Source organism: Phoxinus phoxinus (assembly GCF_949152265.1).
Source record: "Phoxinus phoxinus genome assembly, chromosome: 22".
Taxonomy (NCBI): domain Eukaryota; kingdom Metazoa; phylum Chordata; class Actinopteri; order Cypriniformes; family Leuciscidae; genus Phoxinus; species Phoxinus phoxinus.
The window spans coordinates 2,233,739-2,254,235 of record NC_136897.1 but is presented as its reverse complement, the minus strand read 5'-3'; the positions used below and the strand labels follow the sequence as shown (position 1 = coordinate 2,254,235).

The window sequence follows — 20,497 nt, the reverse complement described above, 5'->3', positions numbered from 1 at the left end:
TTCTTGATTCCCAAGCCTATTCAAAAGAGCGATTCCTCACCTTGCAACCATCCTCAAGAACACTGTATGTGAAGCGACTGTTGCCCTCGGCTCGGATTTCCACATCATTGGATCCCTGGAGCAGAAGAGCTTTCTTCAGGTTTCCAGTGGCCTCGTCCATATAGGCAATGCTGTTCTTGCAGTGGTATGTGAGGTTCTGCGAGGCCTCGGTGGACAGCAGTCTCAGGAACGTCATCTGAATACTCGCCGTATTCGCTGCCAGATTGTCGTCTCCATAGCCAAACTGTGGCAGTGAGAAAGAAAAGAGAGTTCATTAGTCAGAGATTATCTAAATCCTAAAGAATTGTTCTGAAAATGGTCCTCAAGAAACTCACATGGAATCCACCATTCATGGCTTCTCCAAACCAAACGTGTTTGCGTTCTGAACCCTTGGAAGTCCACCAGTTCTTGCGTGGGATGTTGGTGGGTTTTGGATAGACGCAAGTCTCCCCGGTCTCCATGTTGCAGAACACCTTGATAGCATCAACGGTGCAGCCCTGGTTAGGATCAATCCAGTACTCACCTAAAGAGAGAGAAACTTTCTTAATATCACACATTTTATTCATACTTTACTAGGGATCCCACATGAACGCCACTGTTAGGCCGCATTTAAATGCAGGTCTTGATCCCCAATTCCCATTTTTTTTACTATATCCGATTTTTGTTGACGACCAGCTTACATCTTCTTTTAAAAGTGACCCATATCTGATATCTTTTAAAATAATGATATCTATCATTTACACTACACTTGGCGAAACGGACAAAAATAACATTATGATGTCAATAAATCAAATGCAACAGTACATGAGTTTCATTTACTGACATCATTTTTAATGCAATAGTTTCCTCCTTGTATCTAAATCATCATTATTATATAGTACAAATTCTTCTAGACAGTGATTATGTTCACAGATCCGCTATAAAAGTTAGTGTGTACTAATGGTCTCGTGGGAGAACTTTTGTTAAGCATGTGAGAGGTTATGGGTTCAAATCTGCCCTTGTATAGGTTATTTTTCCTCATTAAAACCAAATGTGTTCATCAGAGATTGTATATCAAGAGCACATGTTTGTGTGCATTTTATTTTGTGATTTCACTGGAATGAATAGAGTCTCCACAACGGGACTGAAGCACTCACACGATTTCATACGCAACACATTTCAGAGCCAGATCGCCTCTGATTAAAGGGGTGGTTAACTTTTCTAACTGTAATTAGTGTGTAATGTTGCTGTTTGATCATAAACAACATCTGCAAAGTTACAACGCTCAAAGTTCAGAGCAAAGGAAGATATTTGCTTTTAAAGAAATCGCTTTTTAAAGGGGGGGTACAATGGTGTTTCATGTATTCAGAGTTGTTTACAGTGTTAAAGAGATGGATTCTCATGCTAATAATGGCCAAAGTTTGAAAAGTTATTTTGAACGAATAACAGAGAATTTCTGTGCTAAAAATCATACTTCCGGGTTGCAACACGTTTCGGCTGGTTTTTTTCTATCGTAGATCTAATGACGTAGACCAGAGTGGAACTCCTAATATGAGCATTGCTCTCGGAAAAGCGCGTTCACGCACACGTCGACCAGAGGAGAGAAAGGCCGCGCTCATCGACGCGCTACTACCGGAAATCATCATCAGCAGCGCTAAATAGGAATGGTTGATGTCAAGAATGTCTCCAAAAAAGTGTGTTTTGGGATGTGAGGGAGGGAAGTTTACCTTGTTCAGCTTCCCAAAGAACCCAGTGTTACTGGAACAGTGGATGCAGTTTGTATTTCCGGGACAGCAAAGGAGTTCGGCAAGTGCGGTTTTGTGTTCTGGTCATTTCAGTGACGAATGTTTTATTAACAAGGTCGTCGCTGGATTTGCAAACCGGTTGCAATTAAAACCTGGCGCGGTCCCAGTGATAAAACACCCCATTCATGTAAGTACAACGGTATCACGCGCTCCCGCTTGACTCTATAGCTCCGCCCACGCCCAGAATCAAGGACCTCGGCTTTTTCCGGATAGAATCGGAAAGCTGTATTTTTATTTTATAAATATGATGAAACTAAAGACTTTTTGGAGATATGAAGGACACACTATTACTCTATAGGTACTCAAGATTAACATGAGATTGACTGAAACTAAGTATTTTACCCCCCCTTTAAGGACTACAACAAACGGCTTTTAGGAACTACACGACATTCCTCCCGGGTTAGTGACATCACAAACCCTAACATTTACATAAGCCCCGCCCCCGGAACACGATTTATAGATTATCATGACAGAATATGCTAATCAATAACTAGAAGATAACTACACATAAACTTCATAAATTCATCAACTAACCATTCAGAGACGTCCTGTTCTTCTACATGTTGTCACTTCTTCTTGAGTCTCTCCATCTTTCTGACTTGAACATAAAAGGCTAAAAGTTTTTGAAATTTTCAGTGCATGTGTGTGTGTGTGTGTGAGGTAAAAGGACAAGAGCTCTTGAAGCTCCGCCCTCTGTGCCGGGAGCAGCAGCTCATTTGCATTTAAAGGGACAGGCACAAAACGAGGCGTTTTTGCTCACCCTCATAAAGTGACAATTTTAACATGATATATAAAAATATCTGTGGGGTATTTTGAGCTAAAACTTCACACACACACTCTGGAGACATCAGAGATTTATTTTACATCTTGTGAAAAGGGCATTATACCACCACTTTAACACAAACGAGTGAAATTAATACTCTGCTAGTCAACTGGAGATGTTGAATTTGTTTAAAAAAAGTCACTTTTTTCAATGATGTACGATTCGCATTGACAGGGGAATATCCAATCTGTACGCTTACACGGCCGGCGCAAATGCACGTATCCGATTCATATCAGATTTATTTCCACATCTGAGAATATCAGAAACCACGTTTTTTTCCTGCTTACACGATCGTGGGTCATATCCGATCTGTGCCACATGGGAGGAAAACATCAGAATTGGGTCACCATTTCACGAGTTCACACTTACGAATGATCAGAGAGTAAACGGTTATGCGTATGTGGCGTGCTGTCCGGGGGGAGGTGCTCCGAGCTCGGATATTGGGCCCGAACACAGAGTACTCCCCCCGTATCTCTGGTTAGGAAGATAACCAGGCAAGTGTGAGGAGACGGGGTGGTGGAGGGATGCTGAAAACTGTCGAGGAATATGGGCGAGTCGACTGCGTATATTTACAGGCCTTACTCATATTGATTGAGTGGATTGATTGATTACTGCCCAACGTTGGCACAACGTACCCAACCTTCTAACAACGTTTTAACAACATGGCCAAAAGGTTGCTTTAACTACGTTGTGTGGTGAAGGTTGTTACAGCGTTGTCACAATGTTGACATTAAACCACCATTCAGGGCCATTGCTTAAGGTTGTGCCGAGGGTGTCTGGACAACCACTGGACGATGTACTCGTCACTCGTCCTGAAGCGCGAAAATCAGCCTTTTAAATTCCAACCGCTCGTTGGGCTCATTGTGTTCTCATTCTTCATCGAGCAAGGATACGTTGTGAGTATTGTGTTTCATTTAGCCTACCTCAGCTAAACAAGATACGCAATTATTAAAACACAACCTACAACTTTAATTTCTAATGTGACTAATGTAGCCTCGCTCGCACTGTTTAGTTTTTCATTTGATTTGTCCGCTATTTAGTCTCATTCGTTTCTTTGCTCCTCTGGATTTGATTCCGGTTACCGACCTTTATCGCCCGGCTTTCGACTATATTTTCAGCCATGTACAGAACCCAGTTTTGTTCATTAAATGTTCTGATCTTTGCTTTTTATGTTTTATTGGTTATACTTAAAATAAATTAGTATATTCGTTTAATTATATTTGTTTTTTTTGTTTTTTTGCAAATGTATTACTTTTGGAAGTGCAATTTGATTACCATGTGCAGTTTTAATAAAGTTGAATTAACGTAACGTTAACCTTCTGTAATTTTTACTTTACACTTGCAGGTGTTGATTATAATTGGTCTAATTTACTGATAGTCCCATTAAATAATAATAAGGATCAACAATATTTAAAAAGTATATAATTATCTAACATCTGACTAATTCAAGATTAACCTCAAAACATAAAATGCTAAATGGGGGATATCTATAGGCCTATCCAGCTTAAAAATGTTTGTCAGGACGTCGTCTCTCAGTTGCTGAATGTCGTGTAACAACGTTGCTACAGCCCTGTCGCGTCTTACAATTCTACGTTGTTACAATGTTGCGAGCACGTAGACAGCGAGGTTGCCATAGCAGAAATGCAACGTGCCAGAGACGTCGCCACACCGTGGATGTGTTTGCTGGGTGATTGCTGACTGCTGGTTGGAATGACTTGATTGTTTGATCATTCGTGTTCCTCCCGAACCTTGTTAATAAAACATCATATAGTGTAAATGCGGCTGTCTGGCAAACTCACCGCTCTTCCAGTCTGGGTGGCAGAGTTTCAGGTCTCTGCAGGTCCGGGCCGGGCTCTTTTTAGTCCCGTCCGGGCTACGGATGTCCTCGACCTGGTTGTTCAGGGATTTCAGAGTGGCGTCCACCTCGGCATCGTGCTGATGGTTGCCTTCGGCGGCCTGGTCTGCCCTCATGTACCTCAAGGGATCAGGACCCTTTTCATGGTGAGACAGACCAGCAAACGCAGACATGTCGATGCCAGGTCCCGGGGGGCCAGGAAGACCGGGGGGTCCAGGGTTTCCAGGCGGGCCCTTTGGAGAAGCATTGTATTTTACTGACACTGGTTTACTGTTATGTGATCTTAATTATAAGCTGACTTTTTATCAGAATTTTTAAAGTGCCCCTATTATGCTTTTTCTGATATCACCTTTCATGTGGTGTGTAATAGAGATGTGTGTGAATGTGAAAGATCTGCAAAGTTTCACAGAGTTGTTGTCTCCTGAAAGACAGAAGTGATTCTGAACTGGATCGAGTCGTCAGTAACTCCAGTCTCACGTCCTGCTGAATCTGCGCAGGTTTGTAACAGATTTGCATAATGCCAGTCTATGTTCTTCATTGGCTGCCGTGAACAACGTCTACTTTGACCCTCAAACACTGTAGTGTATCTGAGACTGGAAGAGTTTGTGTTGTTCATGTGGAGAAGACGCTGTTTTCTGCTGACAAAGCAAATCCACTTTGATGAGATTGATACGGTAAAACCGACGCCATCGTTACTGTTCGTATCACTGAGTATCAAGAGCTGAGATTCAAATATGATAAATCATTTTTTTTAATATAATTAGCACAGCAGACTGGGCCATCTGACCAATCAGAGCAGAGCAGCTCTCAGAGAGGCGGGGTTTAGAGACTGAATCCTTGATGAAGCGTTTCAGACACTGAGAATAGAGCTGACGCTGCAGTGGAGATCATGAGTGTTTTAGGGGGCTTTCACACTGGCAGTTTAGTTTGGAACGGGGCACGGTTTGCATGATTGAAACATCGCTAATGTGAACGCCGTCATGCGGAGCCGGGTGCGCACTGGGGTACCGAACCTGAGACGACCTGAGGAGGAGGTCTGAGTCCGGTTGCTCCCGAACCGTGCCGCGGTTCGCGTGAATGTGAAAGCAACACGGACTCGGGTGCGCATTTGTTCAGGGAGTAAACTGACCTGTGCATGCGTTTTAGCGGATTATGATTTAGTCAAATAAAACACATGTAAGGGATGATAGTGTTGATGATTTAACTTCGATACGAGCGAGAGTGAGCCGGCAGTGTATTCATGCATAGTGCGTCGAATCAGGGCAACACATTTGGAAATCCACTGTCTCCTCAAAAGAGTCCGTTTGCAAGCAGCAGAATTAAGGCCACCTTATGCGTCACACACACACACACACACACACACACACACACACACACACACACACACACACACACACACACACACACACACACACACACACACACACACACAGTAAACCTGTGTTGTTCACTCAGCTGCGCATAATAGCACCGAATTAATAAAAAACACAATACATTGAACCCGCGTTCTGTTTTCTATCATGCGCCGTGCATGTTTGCGATGACGTAAGATGCACACAAACGCACCAGGGTCCGATAGAATTAAGTTGAGTGTGAAACCAGACCAATGCTGCGGGGTCGCCGGGAACAACCGCGCTCGGGCTCGGACCGCAGCAAACGACCCCAGTGTAAAAGCCTCCTTAGTGTTAAGTTAAGATAATTAAAGTGTTTTTTTAGACCTTGGATGCATGTAAACCTATTGTAGGAGACTCCAAAACAACATTAGGAACCTGTAAAATAGCATAATAAGGGCATTTTAAGACCAGCATTTCCCAACCATGGTCCTGGAATATTCCCAACAGCACACATTTTAGGAGCACCCCTTTAACTAGTCTTCACTAACTGGCTGGGGAGTGTTTTTAACTAGGGAGATTAACACAATGTGAAGTGTTGGATGTACTTCCTGGATACTCCAGTAAGGTTGGGAACCAATGTGTAAATCTAGTGTTGGCTTTGGTACTCACGGACGGCCCAGTCTCTCCAGAACGCCCACGAGGTCCGGGGGGGCCGATAGGTCCAGGCAAACCATTTGATCCATCTTTTCCAGCTGGACCAACAGGGCCTGGCGGTCCCTGGAAAGAGAAGGAAAGTCTGAGTCTCAGCACAGCGTCACCAGTTTGCATAGTCCAAATGTTTCTGATCCTGATCCTGCTGATCTCCAGAGTTTAGTTACAACCTCCTCCAACACACTTGCCTGTAGTTTCCAAGACCTGGACCCGTTGGGTCAGGTGTGTTTGAGCTAAACTCTGGGTACATGTTATATTCTCTTATTAAAAGAAGATATATTTCCCTATATATGAATGATCAATATACTAAATGGGTTAACAGTATATTTTCAAATATACAGAATAATATATTGTGTTAATATATTACAATATATTGAATAATACATAAGGAATTGGCACATATATTGAAAAATACGAGACAATATATTTACTAATATATCATAATGTATGTCATTTTATATTCAGTAATTCACCTCATAATATATACACTGTAAAAAAATATTTTCATGATTTGTTATTACAACTTTTTATCTTTTGTCAAATCAACTTCGATCACTAATGTGTGAAGATAACATACTATTTTGAGTTTCTGTTTATTAAACCATTCTTCTTTATTGTATTAACTAAAAAATGTAATTACAACAAACTCAAAATTTTAATTTTAACACGGTAACTTGCTTTTTTAAGTTAAACCAACTTTTTTTTTTACAGTGTAGATGTATATGTGATCAGATATGGTTCTGCATGTGTAATAATATATTGCAGATATATTTACTCATGCAACATATATAGAGAAATATATAAATGTAATATATATTTTAATTATTTACATAATGTTCAAGCTAGTTAACATAAGCACTAGCACACCTGCATGTACTAAATATATTTTTTTGCAGTGTATTCCCATATATTTTTGTTCTGTGAGGGTTCCTGGATACTAAAGTATATATTTTCCAGGATATTCCCATATATTTTTGTTCTGTAAGGGTTCCTGGATACTAAAGTATATATTTTGCAGGATATTCCCATATATTTTTGTCCTGTAAGGGTTCGTAGGCACATACTCTTGCTCCACCGGGTCCAGAAGGTCCAGAAGCACCTTGGTCACCAGGTTGACCCTGTGTGTGGATTGTACAGATGTCTTTGAATAATCGTATCACATCTTATCACAGTATTTGTATGCAGAATGCTTTAAAAGTTCAAATGTCACAAATAAATAGCAACTTACAGGAGGTCCAGGCAGACCTTGAAGACCGGTGAAACCTCTGTGTCCTTTCTGTCCTCTGTCACCTGAATCTCCACCTTCTCCCTTATCTCCACGCGGCCCTTGAGGCCCCTGAGATTAATGGACATCGGCATTAAGTCTACATTGAATCTTATGCATACATAGACACATTGCCTTCTGAAAGGTGAGTTTCAGCACTTGATTTTTATAACTGGCGCAAAGTAAATAAAAGTGTTATTAACGTGTGACAAGAAAAGTACTTACAGGCATTCCCCGAGCTCCAGCGGGCCCCGAAGGTCCAGAAGGTCCTTTAGGTCCCTGCAGTTACATGTCATTAGTGTGTCACGCATCTTCATCTTTTGGCTTAACATCATCTTTTTAACTCATAAATCCTTTTCTTTTTCCTTATTATTTTCCAGCACTACACTGGACAGTGCAAGCCCTAAGCTTTACACCCTTTTAATATGTATTAACGGCAGCTTTGAAGTCCCCCTGTGGTGGAAATCCAGCTTTTAATGTTGTTTATGTGTCTATGTGGAGTTATTAATCTGCTTTAAGACAAAGCATGTGTAAATTCATAAGTCGACAGCATTGCTGAGTATTTTCTGCTTAAAAACTGCAGTGCACCAAAGACTTGTGGAAAAGCATGTGAAAAAAACGACAAAGTTTGCTAGGCATTAATCTCGCGATAAAAAAATGTACGCCATTAAAACGGGTTCGCGTTAACGCCGTTAATAACGCGTTTAACGGACAGCCCTAATCAGACGATATCAGCCAATACTTTGAATTGTACTCTTCAATAAAACAACTTTTCTCGACACAATGTTCCAGACTAATAAGCTAATGTCATTTCCTCAACACAAATAAAAGAGCTCTAGGAATCTGTACTTACAGCCTCTCCTCGGTCTCCCTGTTTCCCAGTGGGTCCGACTGGACCAGGAGCACCAGAACCGCCCGGAGCACCAGAAGCACCAGCTGGACCCGTGTCCCCTCGGTCACCCTGAACACAACACCACCCACAGCCGGTCAGATGCGTAACTCACAGCATAAAACACTCTGTGATGCATGAACGTTACACCTCACACCTTTATCCCTGCAGAACCATCTCGGCCAGGAGGACCATCAGACCCAGGGTTGCCCTGAAAAACAATATAATATTAAACTCATCGTGAGCTCTTGTACAGTATCGTTTATGCTATCAATACAATCAATGCATTTACCTTAATTTAAAGTAAAGAAAAATAATCTTCAATAAACTGAACAAATCTGTGAGAGAGTACAATATAAACTGGGAAAATTCAGTGATGGTTATAGAGGACGCTCCGAGATCCATGTGGATCTACAATACATAGACAAGCCTTGACTGGCAAAAGACGCCACATGATCTTCGGCATGTTGGGAAAATGATTAACCTCCTCAAAAGCATTCATATTTTTCAGTCATGTGACCAGCCGGGAGACCTGGAGGGCAAAACATCCAAAGAACTGCAGCACAGGCCTGTCAATCACGTACAAACCGGCTCTTAAAGGTATTTCTTCCATGTGAAGAATTGGGAGCGCATTAAACCGTAGCTTTTGCGCAGGTCCACTAGCTGTGAGTCCTATTGCCACTCTATGACCGATGTGAGAGAGGTTTTTCTGTCACATTTTCAATCCCCACTGGCACAGCACAAGAGCAAAGGTTGGCTTGTTTTGTCAGACATATTTAAATGCGTCAACATACTAAATATATCATGTCAGGGGAGAGATTACAATGCATTTTCTGCACATGAGCAAATCTTGAATGTTGTCTGTATGGGTCATCCGTGTGGAGAAGGGATACGTGGACAGCGCTGTTGGTGATCACTCAGCTTTTGGTTGCTGAGCGCCTGGCTTAGCAATTCCTGCATTATTTTTCAAATTTTTGAACAAAAAAAAAGTACAGCAGATTTTCTCCAGTCGGTTGTTGGATGTGAAAAGTGAGCATTGTGAGCACAGAACGGAGGCCGATCTGAATGTGATTGGCTGAAGTGCAGCATGGCCTCACATACAGGTTTGATTAAAGATGGCAAGGTCCAAAAACGGAGCGAAATTATACATGCATAGACAAATTATTCACGATAAGATCAAAAAATGGATTGGGGTTTTAAAGGACTTCAATGTATTAAGGATTTATTGTAAGGATTTTGACAGTGGGATCCAGATGTGTGTTGAAACAGCTGCTTTTAAGTTATTTGTACTGTATAAAGTGATAAATAAATATTTTTTTCCGCTGTGGCAGCAACTGTAGATGATGCAAATAAAATTCAGAACTGGGCCACTTGATCTGGTGTAAAATAACTGGTATTGTTGGTCATGTTCCAAATTATTATGTAACTTTCTGTTGGTTTCTAATTTCAGAAACTGATCAATAAGATCAGAGACTGAAGAATAATTCTTAGCAGTTTTTACATTCAAATCTGCTACCATCTTCACTAAATCAAAGTCGTTGAAATATTGTGTAGATAAAATTCTATCAGCCTCTTCATCTGAAAAATATAATTCAGGTGCGGCCTAAACAGTGCGAGATCCCAAAAAGTTTGCATATTTTCCCTGGTTGATTTTACTGGTTGATTTTACTGGTGGTGTCGGAGTAAATCAGCAGGGTTTTTTTTTTTACTGGTTTCAAGGGTTGTACCGTAGTAAATCAGCAGGGTTTTTTATTTTACTGGTTGATTTTAAGGGTTGTACCGTAGTAAATCCCCAGGGTTATACCGTAGTAAATACCCCAGGGTTGTACCGTAGTAAATCAGCAGGGTTGTACCATAGTAAGTCAGCAGGGTTGTACCATAGTAAATCCCCAGGGTTGTCCCGTACTAAATCAGCAGAGTTGTACTGTAGTAAATCCCCAGGGTTGTACCGTAGTAAATACCCCAGGGTTGTACCGTAGTAAATCCCCAGGGTTGTACCGTAGTAAATCAGCAGGGTTGTACCATAGTAAGTCAGCAGGGTTGTACCATAGTAAATCCCCAGGGTTGTCCCGTACTAAATCAGCAGAGTTGTACTGTAGTAAATCCCCAGGGTTGTACCGTAGTAAATACCCCAGGGTTGTACCGTAGTATATCCCCAGGGTTGTACCGTAGTAAATCAGCAGGGTTGTACCATAGTAAGTCAGCAGGGTTGTACCATAGTAAATCCCCAGGGTTGTCCCGTACTAAATCAGCAGAGTTGTACTGTAGTAAATCCCCAGGGTTGTACTGTAGTAAACCAGCAGGGTTGTACCATAGTAAATCAGCAGGGCTGTACCATAGTAAATCAGCAGGGTTGTACCATAGTAAATCAGCAGGGCTGTACCATAGTAAATCAGCAGGGTTGTACCGTACTAAATCAGCAGAGTTGTACCGTAGTAAATCCCCAGGGTTGTATCGTAGTAAATCAGCAGGGTTGTACCATAGTAAATCAGCAGAGTTGTACCGTAGTAAATGCACAGGGTTGTACCGTACTAAATCCCCAGGGTTGTACCATAGTAAATCAGCAGGGTTGTACCGTAGTAAATCCCCAGGGTTGTACTGTAGTAAATCCCCAGGGTTGTACCGTACTAAATCAGCAGAGTTGTACCGTAGTAAATCCCCAGGGTTGTACCGTACTAAATCAGCAGAGTTGTATCGTAGTAAATCCCCAGGGTTGTATCGTAGTAAATCAGCAGAGTTGTACCATAGTAAATCCCCAGGGTTGTACCGTAGTAAATCCCCAGGGTTGTACTGTAGTAAATCAGCAGGGTTGTACCATAGTATATCCCCAGGGTTGTACTGTAGTAAATCAGCAGGGTTGTACCATAGTAAATCCCCAGGGTTGTACCGTACCTCTCTCCCGGGTTCTCCAGCGGCTCCTGTCAGTCCCGGTGATCCCACAGGTCCAGGCGGCCCACGGTCTCCAGATCCACCAGGAGCTCCTTGTTTCCCAGGCTCACCCTGTGATGGACATTCATAAATGCGATTTAGTTACTTCTACACACGTCAGCTTTGCATTTGCTCATATAATATTTGTCCTTTTATTTATTCATTCTTTCCCCGCCATTGCGGAATTTTCCATCATTTATGGCGCAATGCTTCCCTGCCATTTACAATTTTTGGCAATCCGTGTTTTCACTGTTATACGGTAGGGGGCGCTATTACACATCTTCTGAAAGAGTGCAGAATCTCCTGATCAAAACACAGCTGAAGAAGAAGCAGAAATAATGCAATCATCGAACATTAAACAGCATAAATCAAAGATCTTTAACGTCACTGTATAAAATGTCGAACCCAGAACCAGGAAACGACTTCGATGTCCTCGATCTGTGTTTTGATCATCGTTTTTTGATCAAAAATGCGATGTTCTAAGCCTTTTGTTCAAAATGTTGCTTTTTTATGAATCTTACGCACATTCAAGAGTTGATAAAAAAGAATGCATGAAGCTAAAATAAAATGTTTTTGTTAGTTAGTTTGTTTACTTAAAGGTTGGGTAGGTAAGAATTGTCTAAAGAACTTTTTTTTCAAATTGGCTTAAACTGTCTTTCAATACATAATTAAAATGCAAGTGCTTTAAAAAAGAGAGTATAAAAATTGAGTGACTCTAGTGTATTTAATCTTCAAAAAACACAGCTCATTAATTCCATTCGGGACGAAACAAGTGATTGGCTTGCGCGACTGTCACTCTCCGTCGCCATGACTACCGCCGCTATTACTGGCTCCGCCCACGTGCGTGCAGTCGCGCACCCGTTTTTAGGTGGGAGTGAATGGAATTAATGAGCTGTGTTTATTGAAGATTAAATACACTATAGTCACTCAGTTTTTTATACTCTCTATTTCAGAGTACTTGCATTTTAATTATGTATTGGTATATAAAGACAGTTTAAACAAATTTGAATAAAAGTTTTTTAGACAATTCTGACCTACCCTACCTTTAAATGCAGAGGCTCAGTTCTTTCTTTTGATATATTCTATGTTCAGATATTCATATAACATAATTTTCACGAAAATTTAATGCCAAAAGAATATTATAAAATATTCTGCTGCTGGCTGGCAACTTTTTTTTTAAAATGCCAGCGGGGAAAGAGTTAACAGTAAATGGTATTCAAGAAATGACTTGTGTTGTGATTTTTGGTGAAATAGTGAAGACAGAGAGAGCGCCTCATATCTTGCAGCTGTGGGTTTATAATGCACAGGCCTGGGCTTCACTGGCTGACCATCAAACACGGAAAGCATTCTGATCCTATTATCAGTTTGTCTTATTGACTGGAAACTCAACATCTGGCAAAGTATGATTACATAAAGTCCACCTGAAAGGAAAATCTGATCAAAAGCTTATGACTGACACGGACTGTCACTTTTCCATCATAAATGTTGATGTATTTCCATCATTAGGACATTAAATGTCCGTGTTTCTCTGGGACTCACGGAGGGTCCAGGAAGGCCAGGGAAGCCTCTCTCTCCACGCTGTCCTGGGAGCCCAACAATCCCACGCTGACCAGCCAAACCCTGAGGACCCGACGGCCCGTCCGGACCCTGGACCGGGACACAAGCACACGGTCAGACATCCAACCTATCAATCAACGGCTGTGAACTGCATCAACATGTATATTATTTGATGTTTTAGTCTGGTTCTAGATTTCATGTAATGTTTATTATTATTATATTTTTTTATATTCATTCATTATTTTGTTTTATTTTATTGTTTTAATGTTCAAGCAAATGGCAATAAATATATTTAGGGGAAAATCTGTGTCGGGCAGGAAATACTTTTCCCAGGAATGAGAAAATACAGTCAAACCCAAAATTATTCAGACACCAGATATCATTTTTTATATTTTTTTATTATAGTGTGTGCAGGACACTATATTTAATTTATGTAAGTGAGTGAGGAGAGCAAAATAAAGTAAATGTGACATATTATACCCAAATATTCTTCATACAGCGACTACCAGTGACAAATATAAAAATTTGGGACCAAAAATGATTGGGCCACTTTGAGCTGATCATGTTCTGCGGAAGTGTTTTGTCTGCTAATGCTCTTTTTACACACACACTGAACACAATGAAGCATTGCTTGGTCACTGGTTGAGCTAAACTGGTATTATCTAATTGTGTAGTTAAATTTACCAGCTGACAGATATTCAACATAATTCATGTGTGAGAGTCTAACAGAAGGACGGACAAAACCTGTCAAATATCAACTGAGTTCTGCTCATATTTTATTACCATTTTCTAAACTATAGCGAATAAACTGATAATGTGAGAAATGTTGAAGGAGTCTGAATGAATTTGGGTTTGACTTTAATCACAGTAAGTACAAGTGTAATGTCAGGTTTCAGTCATGGGTGAGTTATTACTGAGGTCAAAGTTGAGGCAAACAGCCACGTTTAATGAGATCCAGTAAAGCTACATACGTGAGGCCCATCTTCTCCAGGATCTCCCTTCTCGCCAGCAGGACCAGCCGATCCACGTAACCCAGCGTCTCCGGGTCTTCCAGGAGGACCACCGTCTCCACGAACACCCTTCGGACCGTCTTTACCAGGAGGACCAGCCGGACCAGAGGGACCCGGGTTACCCTGAGGACGGACATTAAAGGTGCAGTCTGTAAGATTGACAGCTAGTGGTGGAAAGAGGTACTGCAGTTCAATCAAAAGTATCAGAGATTGGATCTATATGAAGATGGTGTTTTACTTTCATTTGATCAGCTGTGCCAGAAATATACAATCCCCAAAAAGCATTTTTTTAAGTATTTGCAGTTGAAAAGTTACATGTTATCAAAAGAAGAACAGATAATCTGTATGCCATCTTTATCAAAATTAGAAGAAATAACTCTTGTAAATCTAGAAGGCAAGGGTCACGTATCTGTGTACTATAATTTAATGGCCAAACACAGTACTGAATCAACATTGGACAAATTAAATGCCTGGAAAATGGATATAAATGAAGATATAGATGAGGCGGACTGGAAATATGCATGTCTTAAAGCACAAACACAGACAATAAATACAAGGTTTAAATTACTTCAATATAAATGGTTAATGAGAACTTATATAACACCTGTCAAACTTCATAAAATGTCCTGTAATATTCCAGATGTGTGTTCTAAATGCTTGGATAATAAAGGTACATTATATCATTGCCTCTGGGAATGTCCAAAAATACAAAACTTCTGGAAGGAGATTATAAAATGTATGTCAAACATGTTTAACATTATAATTCCTTTGAATGTAAAACTTTGTATTCTTGGAATATATCCAATGGACTTTATACAAACATCAAGACAGATTAAACTTGTAGACTTTGGTCTGCTTCAAGCCAGAAGAGCTATTGCATTATGCTGGAAGAGTATGGATGCTCCATCCATGAAAATGTGGATAAAGGAGATATCAAACTGTATTGGACTGGAAAGGCTAACTTATATTGCTAAATGCAAGAGGAAAGACTTTGATCAGCTGTGGGAGCCATACATAAATATCATGTAAACTGGGAATGTAGACCGTACGGGAAAAAGACTCTGTAAACACTGTTTGTAACAAATTCATGTTTTATTATTTACTTATTTATCTCTTTTTATTATTATTATTTATTATTATATATATATATTTTTTTTTTAAAGATTTTTCTTTCTTTTAAGAAGTGTAAATTGAAGATGTATATGTGAAAGGGTGTAAGCATGTGTACTTGTTCTGTGGTTATAAAATGAGAAAAGAACAATAAACATATTGGAAAAAAAAAAAAAAGTATCAGAGATTGTTGTTTCCCGCCCGCCCCTCCTCCTCAGACTCGACGCTCACGTGGGTTGCCAGTTTGAGGACACGCAACAGGAATGAGCACAATTGACCCTTTGCAGGGAGTTTGATTGACAGGCGATCTGACCAATCATGATCTGCCATCTGACGAATCTGCCATTTTTGTCAGGAGAGTTAGTAGATTAACGTTGGAGGATTTGAGCTTGAGAAGCGGAGTGTACTGACGTCTTTCCGCGGTCAAAACAACATTCCTTCTGATGTTCATTCATGTTTATTTGATGCTATAAATGAACTAGAAGGAAGAGATGATCGGTTCACGAGCGGCTTTAACTGAGGCGACAGCGATCTGTCACACACATTAAAGAGACACAAAACACTATTTATTGTTAAAATTTCTTTAAAAAATGACCAAATTTAAAAGTTGAGACTTTGTTTCATATCAAAAGTAATCTGGTCTGTGTCTGTCAGTGTCTCTCTGCTCCGTGTGTGTTTTTCACTGCGTGAGAACATGGTGTGTGTGAGAGCGGCGTGGCTTGTCGTATATAGCAACAGTAACTAAAGGGGGCGGGTCTTTGCGTACGGTCAATTGACAATGAAAGCCGAGGAGACTTTCATTGTCAATTATAATATAGATGAACGAGAGTTTTAATATGCTCTCGTTCATCTATATTTTTAGATGGATATCGAGGCTTATTAGGTTGTGTGGAATCTGCAATCTCTGACCCAGTTTATTTGCTGTGTATCCCGCCAACTGGCATCCCGGGTGTCGAAATACTATTGGCTGAACTGGCAGTGGGCGGAGTCTCACAGACCAAAATAAAAACCGACTGACAACACGGAACGTGTAAAATAATAAATAATAAAAGTGTTTTTCAGGGAAACGAGTATGTGAACTTAGCATGTTTCCTAAATATCTGCAAACATGTTATGGTATTTGTATGCTTTAGTAGAGTAAAAAAGTCACGTACAGCACCTTTAACGTTCTCATGATGAAACTGTTAATAAACATACTGGGGGACATGATGGACAGAGAGGCTTCAGTTTGAGCATTAATAATGTGTGCTGATGCTTGTCAGATCATCGATTACACTAATCAGGGCCTCGTCCACTCATACGCTTGAAAACGCATCTTTTTCTCTCAGGTTTGGCCTTCCGTCGACACTGAGACAGCGTTTTTATTAATAAAAACAAAGCTTTTTTGAAAGTTCCGCAAAGTGGATCAATTTGAAAATGCCGTTTTTGCTTTGTAGTGTGGACTGTGAAAACTGAGCTATTTGAAAATGATGGCGTAAGTTTAGTCATGTGACGCATATTGTACCAATAGATATTGATGTTTATAGCGGTATTGTGCCTGTTATCGGCTGTTCACTTTCACACTGATCCTAAAATATGTTCCTTCACACACTTTTCACATCCCAGTCCTGCACAGAGGACAGAATACACACACATCTGCTATCCTGCGGTGAAACATGAGCAGTTTTAGCGTTTACACCAAACACATGATAGTGAGTGAGAGCGACCTGACCGTCAGTGATGAGGAGATATTCTGCCCAATAACATGATCCTGTCAGAAGAATTGACATAACTTTATCATGTATTTTTCCGTCTGTATCTTCTCAGTGAGCTGTGGTGAGGGTTTACACATTCGCTGTTAAGGGGAATTTAGCGTTTTCCAAAAGTTCCTCATCCGCACTGAAACGCCTGAAAACGCTAGTGTGGACGGAGAACGCTTTTAAACAAAATGCGGTTAACAAATGTATCCGGATTAATGTAGACGGAGCTCAAATGTTGTACACTACACTATTTTTATGTCGTAGTGAACAGGTGATTTACTTACATTGGGTCCAGGAGGTCCGACTCTACCTGCGGCTCCAGGGAAACCGGTGGCACCCTGCAAAAACCATTCAAAAGTTAGATTCATGATCTACATTCACAAAGAATATCCTCTGGTTTGCACTTACAGGAGGTCCTTGAGCCCCACGAGCCCCTTTCGGTCCAGACACACCAGTTGGGCCCTACAACCAAAGCAGGAATAAACAATATGAAGACATTTACATTTACATTTAATCATTTAGCAGACGCTTTTATCCAACCCGACTTACAAATGAGAACAATAGACAAGAAGAAGGCAACAGTGTAACAAGTCTCAGTTATCAAAGTACACATATCGTGTTTTATTTAAAATCAGAAAAACAAAACAAATAGAATAGAATAGTATAGAAAAGGAAAGTGCTAGTATTAATTGGTCAGGTGCTGATGGAAAAGATGTGTCTTTAGACGTTTTTTTGAAAATGGCTGCTCGAAGTATTGAAATAGAAATACTATCGAACAACAGCACTGCAGTAAAGTAAATGAAACTGGCCTATGTTACCTGAGGACCTGGAGATCCAGAAGGCCCCTGAGGGCCCGGCGCACCAGCGTCACCCTTCTGTCCACCTTCACCCTGATCTCCTTTAAGCCCAGGCTGTCCATCTGCACCCTAACACACACATAACACACACACACACATAACACACGGACAGTCAATGGCAATACTAAAGAGCACATATCACGCTTGTGTCCATGTTGATCTGTGTGTAGTGTGTGATGTTGCTGTGTGATCATGAAAAGCTCCAGTTCTTCTCTATATCAGTGTCAGTGTCTGAACTCCTGAAACGCCTCCATGAGTTTCTTCCGGGAACGAACACGTCACAATATTCCTCATTATAATAATTAATACGCAAAATAAAGGGGCGGGGCCTGGTTGAGTTAGTTAGTAGTGTGTTAAACTGGCGGTTATGGTAAGGGGCGGGACATTTCCCAAACACACTCGAAGTGCTCGACCAATCACAACACACTGCTCCAGCCGACCAATCAGAGCACAGTGTGCTTTTCAGAAGGAGGGGCTTCATAGAGACAGGAAGTAAACAGCGTTACTGACAGACTGGGAAGAGAGGAGCCGCAACAATGGAGAATATGAGGAGAATAATCAACATTCAAGCAGGAGAACATGTTCTTGATTTTGAATAAAAAAAAAAAAAACTGATTTCTTCTTCCTCCACTACACTTCTTTAAATATGTCTCGATAAGAGTCCACAATGCTGAAAAAACATTGATTTACCGAGAGTTTCATTGTCAAACCTTCTCACCGCTCCAGCTCATGAATCAGCTTGACCACTGAAGGTCATCGACCAGCTTGACCACTTGAACCATCGTTCTCTCACGTCTAAATTCATGCTGCAAAACTGCCGTACAGTAACAGTTTTAAACGTCTAATATGACATACTTCACAACATACTGGATGTAGAGACAACAGCCAAACAGAAGCAGAAACACATCTTATAAACTATGTTCTGGGTAATGTGCTGAGGACACTCGTCTGCCTTCTCTTACACTGAATACTGTCATCTCAGTGCTTACTTTATCAAATACATATACGATCAACTTAAGCACCATCTTTCCAACTTCATTTTATTTTCTGCACAAATGAGTTTCACTATTAGTTGGGTAACCTCTAGGTCAAAGAAATGTGTATTAGTGCACTGAGAAACCGCTAGTCCAGTAGTCTGATGGTAATGTATGAGAAATAACTAAAAAACATCAGATATTAGGAGTGTATTGCTGTACTTACAGGTGGACCAGCAAAACCAGCAGGACCATGAGGACCGGTCTCTCCTCTGTCCCCCTGTCAGAAACATAAAGCCTCAGTTTTAGTGTGTGTACTTGTTCATTCTCATGTACAATAGTGATGCCACACCATCAGCTAAACCAGAGAAGTGTTTAGACTGTGTTATGTTCTTTTCCTAGAATGTACGACACGATATGTATAATGCATCTATATATAACCTCTGTACATGGATTACTAAGTTATATAAATTTAAATCTGGATTAAATCTATCCATCTGTATGTGTGTGTTGATATGATGTTGTTTTCTAACTGTATTATGTCATTATTTTACTGTCCCGCTGCATTGCATTGATCACAGTGGAAACATTCGATTTTTATCCAAAAATGTGTTTGAAGATCCAAACGATCACGATGAGAAGATCTGGATACAGGGAGGATACTAGAAAACTGACATCTTCACCCTTTATTGAAATATTATTAACAGGGTTAAATATTGTTTTGTAATCATATTGCATAGTTGTGCTTGGATTCGACTGTTTTATTTGTGATAATAATGCAATGAAACATGCCAAATTGTGTGACATAATTTTTGCCCAGGCTGTCATACAAAGAAATGATGATGCAAAAGCAAGAGAGAACCAACAAAATATTAATAACTGATTATGTTGTTGTCAATGTATGCATTTTCCTAATTTTCTATGCATTTTATATTTTTGCAATAATATAAATATTTTTTTTATTTCCTCATATTTAAATTATTTTAAAAATCAAAAATATTTTCCTTCTATTTTGATGGTTTAATCAAACTTTTACGGTCATTAAGAACAAATATCCCCTCCGGACATCACTCTTGCCCACTACTGCGTGTCATATCATGTAATATCATGACACGAGGTATGAAGAAGTCAGACCAGAATGAAGTTTCATGTAATTTCTGAACAATAGCAAAAATATGTAGATGTATGTGAAGTAGATAAATGACACTGCTATGAGCACAGGTTCCTGAACACTGGTATAGAGACTCACAGGAACACCGCGCGTCCCCGCAGCTCCAGACGGTCCCATGGGTCCGGATTCTCCCTGAGGAATGAATGAGGGAAGGATCAGGCTCAATGATGAGATAATGTGAGATGCAGTGGTTAATATCAGACATCCAACAAACAAATCAACTAATAACAAACAGGAAACCTTAGTACCTTTTCACCGTTGGGTCCCCCAGGACCCGTAGGACCGATTGGACCCGTTAAACCCTGTAAAGACACAAGAATTATGTTCATAAACATGAAAGAGTGAATTCTCTGTGCAAGTGTCTTCGGACACGGAAGTGTCCCAGTAAACCCATGCTTTCACTGGGAGACTCTCAACTGGAAATATCGTGAATTATGTCGTTGTGTATTTAA

At 40.4% G+C, this 20,497-nt stretch overlaps 2 protein-coding genes across 2 annotated transcripts in view; both read right to left on the bottom strand.

The window, feature by feature from the left end:
- The window catches only part of LOC306990463 (uncharacterized protein), a gene marked incomplete at its 3' end in the record, with an annotated part of 318,552 nt that overhangs the window by 141,128 nt on the left and 156,927 nt on the right, over positions 1–20,497 (bottom strand). The gene's annotated exons all lie outside the window — the stretch shown is intronic.
- col2a1b (collagen, type II, alpha 1b) overlaps positions 1–20,497 on the bottom strand; it is a 78,336-nt gene that overhangs the window by 4,802 nt on the left and 53,037 nt on the right. The window contains exons 36-53 of the mRNA XM_079597549.1: positions 20,294–20,347; positions 20,124–20,177; positions 19,101–19,154; positions 17,862–17,969; positions 17,452–17,505; positions 17,328–17,381; positions 14,156–14,317; positions 13,167–13,274; positions 11,592–11,699; positions 8,857–8,910; positions 8,664–8,771; positions 8,036–8,089; positions 7,775–7,882; positions 7,611–7,664; positions 6,505–6,612; positions 4,446–4,734; positions 375–562; positions 41–283 (exon numbers count right to left, since the gene is read on the bottom strand). Coding sequence (XP_079453675.1) covers positions 41–283; positions 375–562; positions 4,446–4,734; positions 6,505–6,612; positions 7,611–7,664; positions 7,775–7,882; positions 8,036–8,089; positions 8,664–8,771; positions 8,857–8,910; positions 11,592–11,699; positions 13,167–13,274; positions 14,156–14,317; positions 17,328–17,381; positions 17,452–17,505; positions 17,862–17,969; positions 19,101–19,154; positions 20,124–20,177; positions 20,294–20,347 — 1,962 coding nt within the window. The remainder of the gene's footprint in view (positions 1–40; positions 284–374; positions 563–4,445; positions 4,735–6,504; positions 6,613–7,610; positions 7,665–7,774; positions 7,883–8,035; positions 8,090–8,663; positions 8,772–8,856; positions 8,911–11,591; positions 11,700–13,166; positions 13,275–14,155; positions 14,318–17,327; positions 17,382–17,451; positions 17,506–17,861; positions 17,970–19,100; positions 19,155–20,123; positions 20,178–20,293; positions 20,348–20,497) is intronic.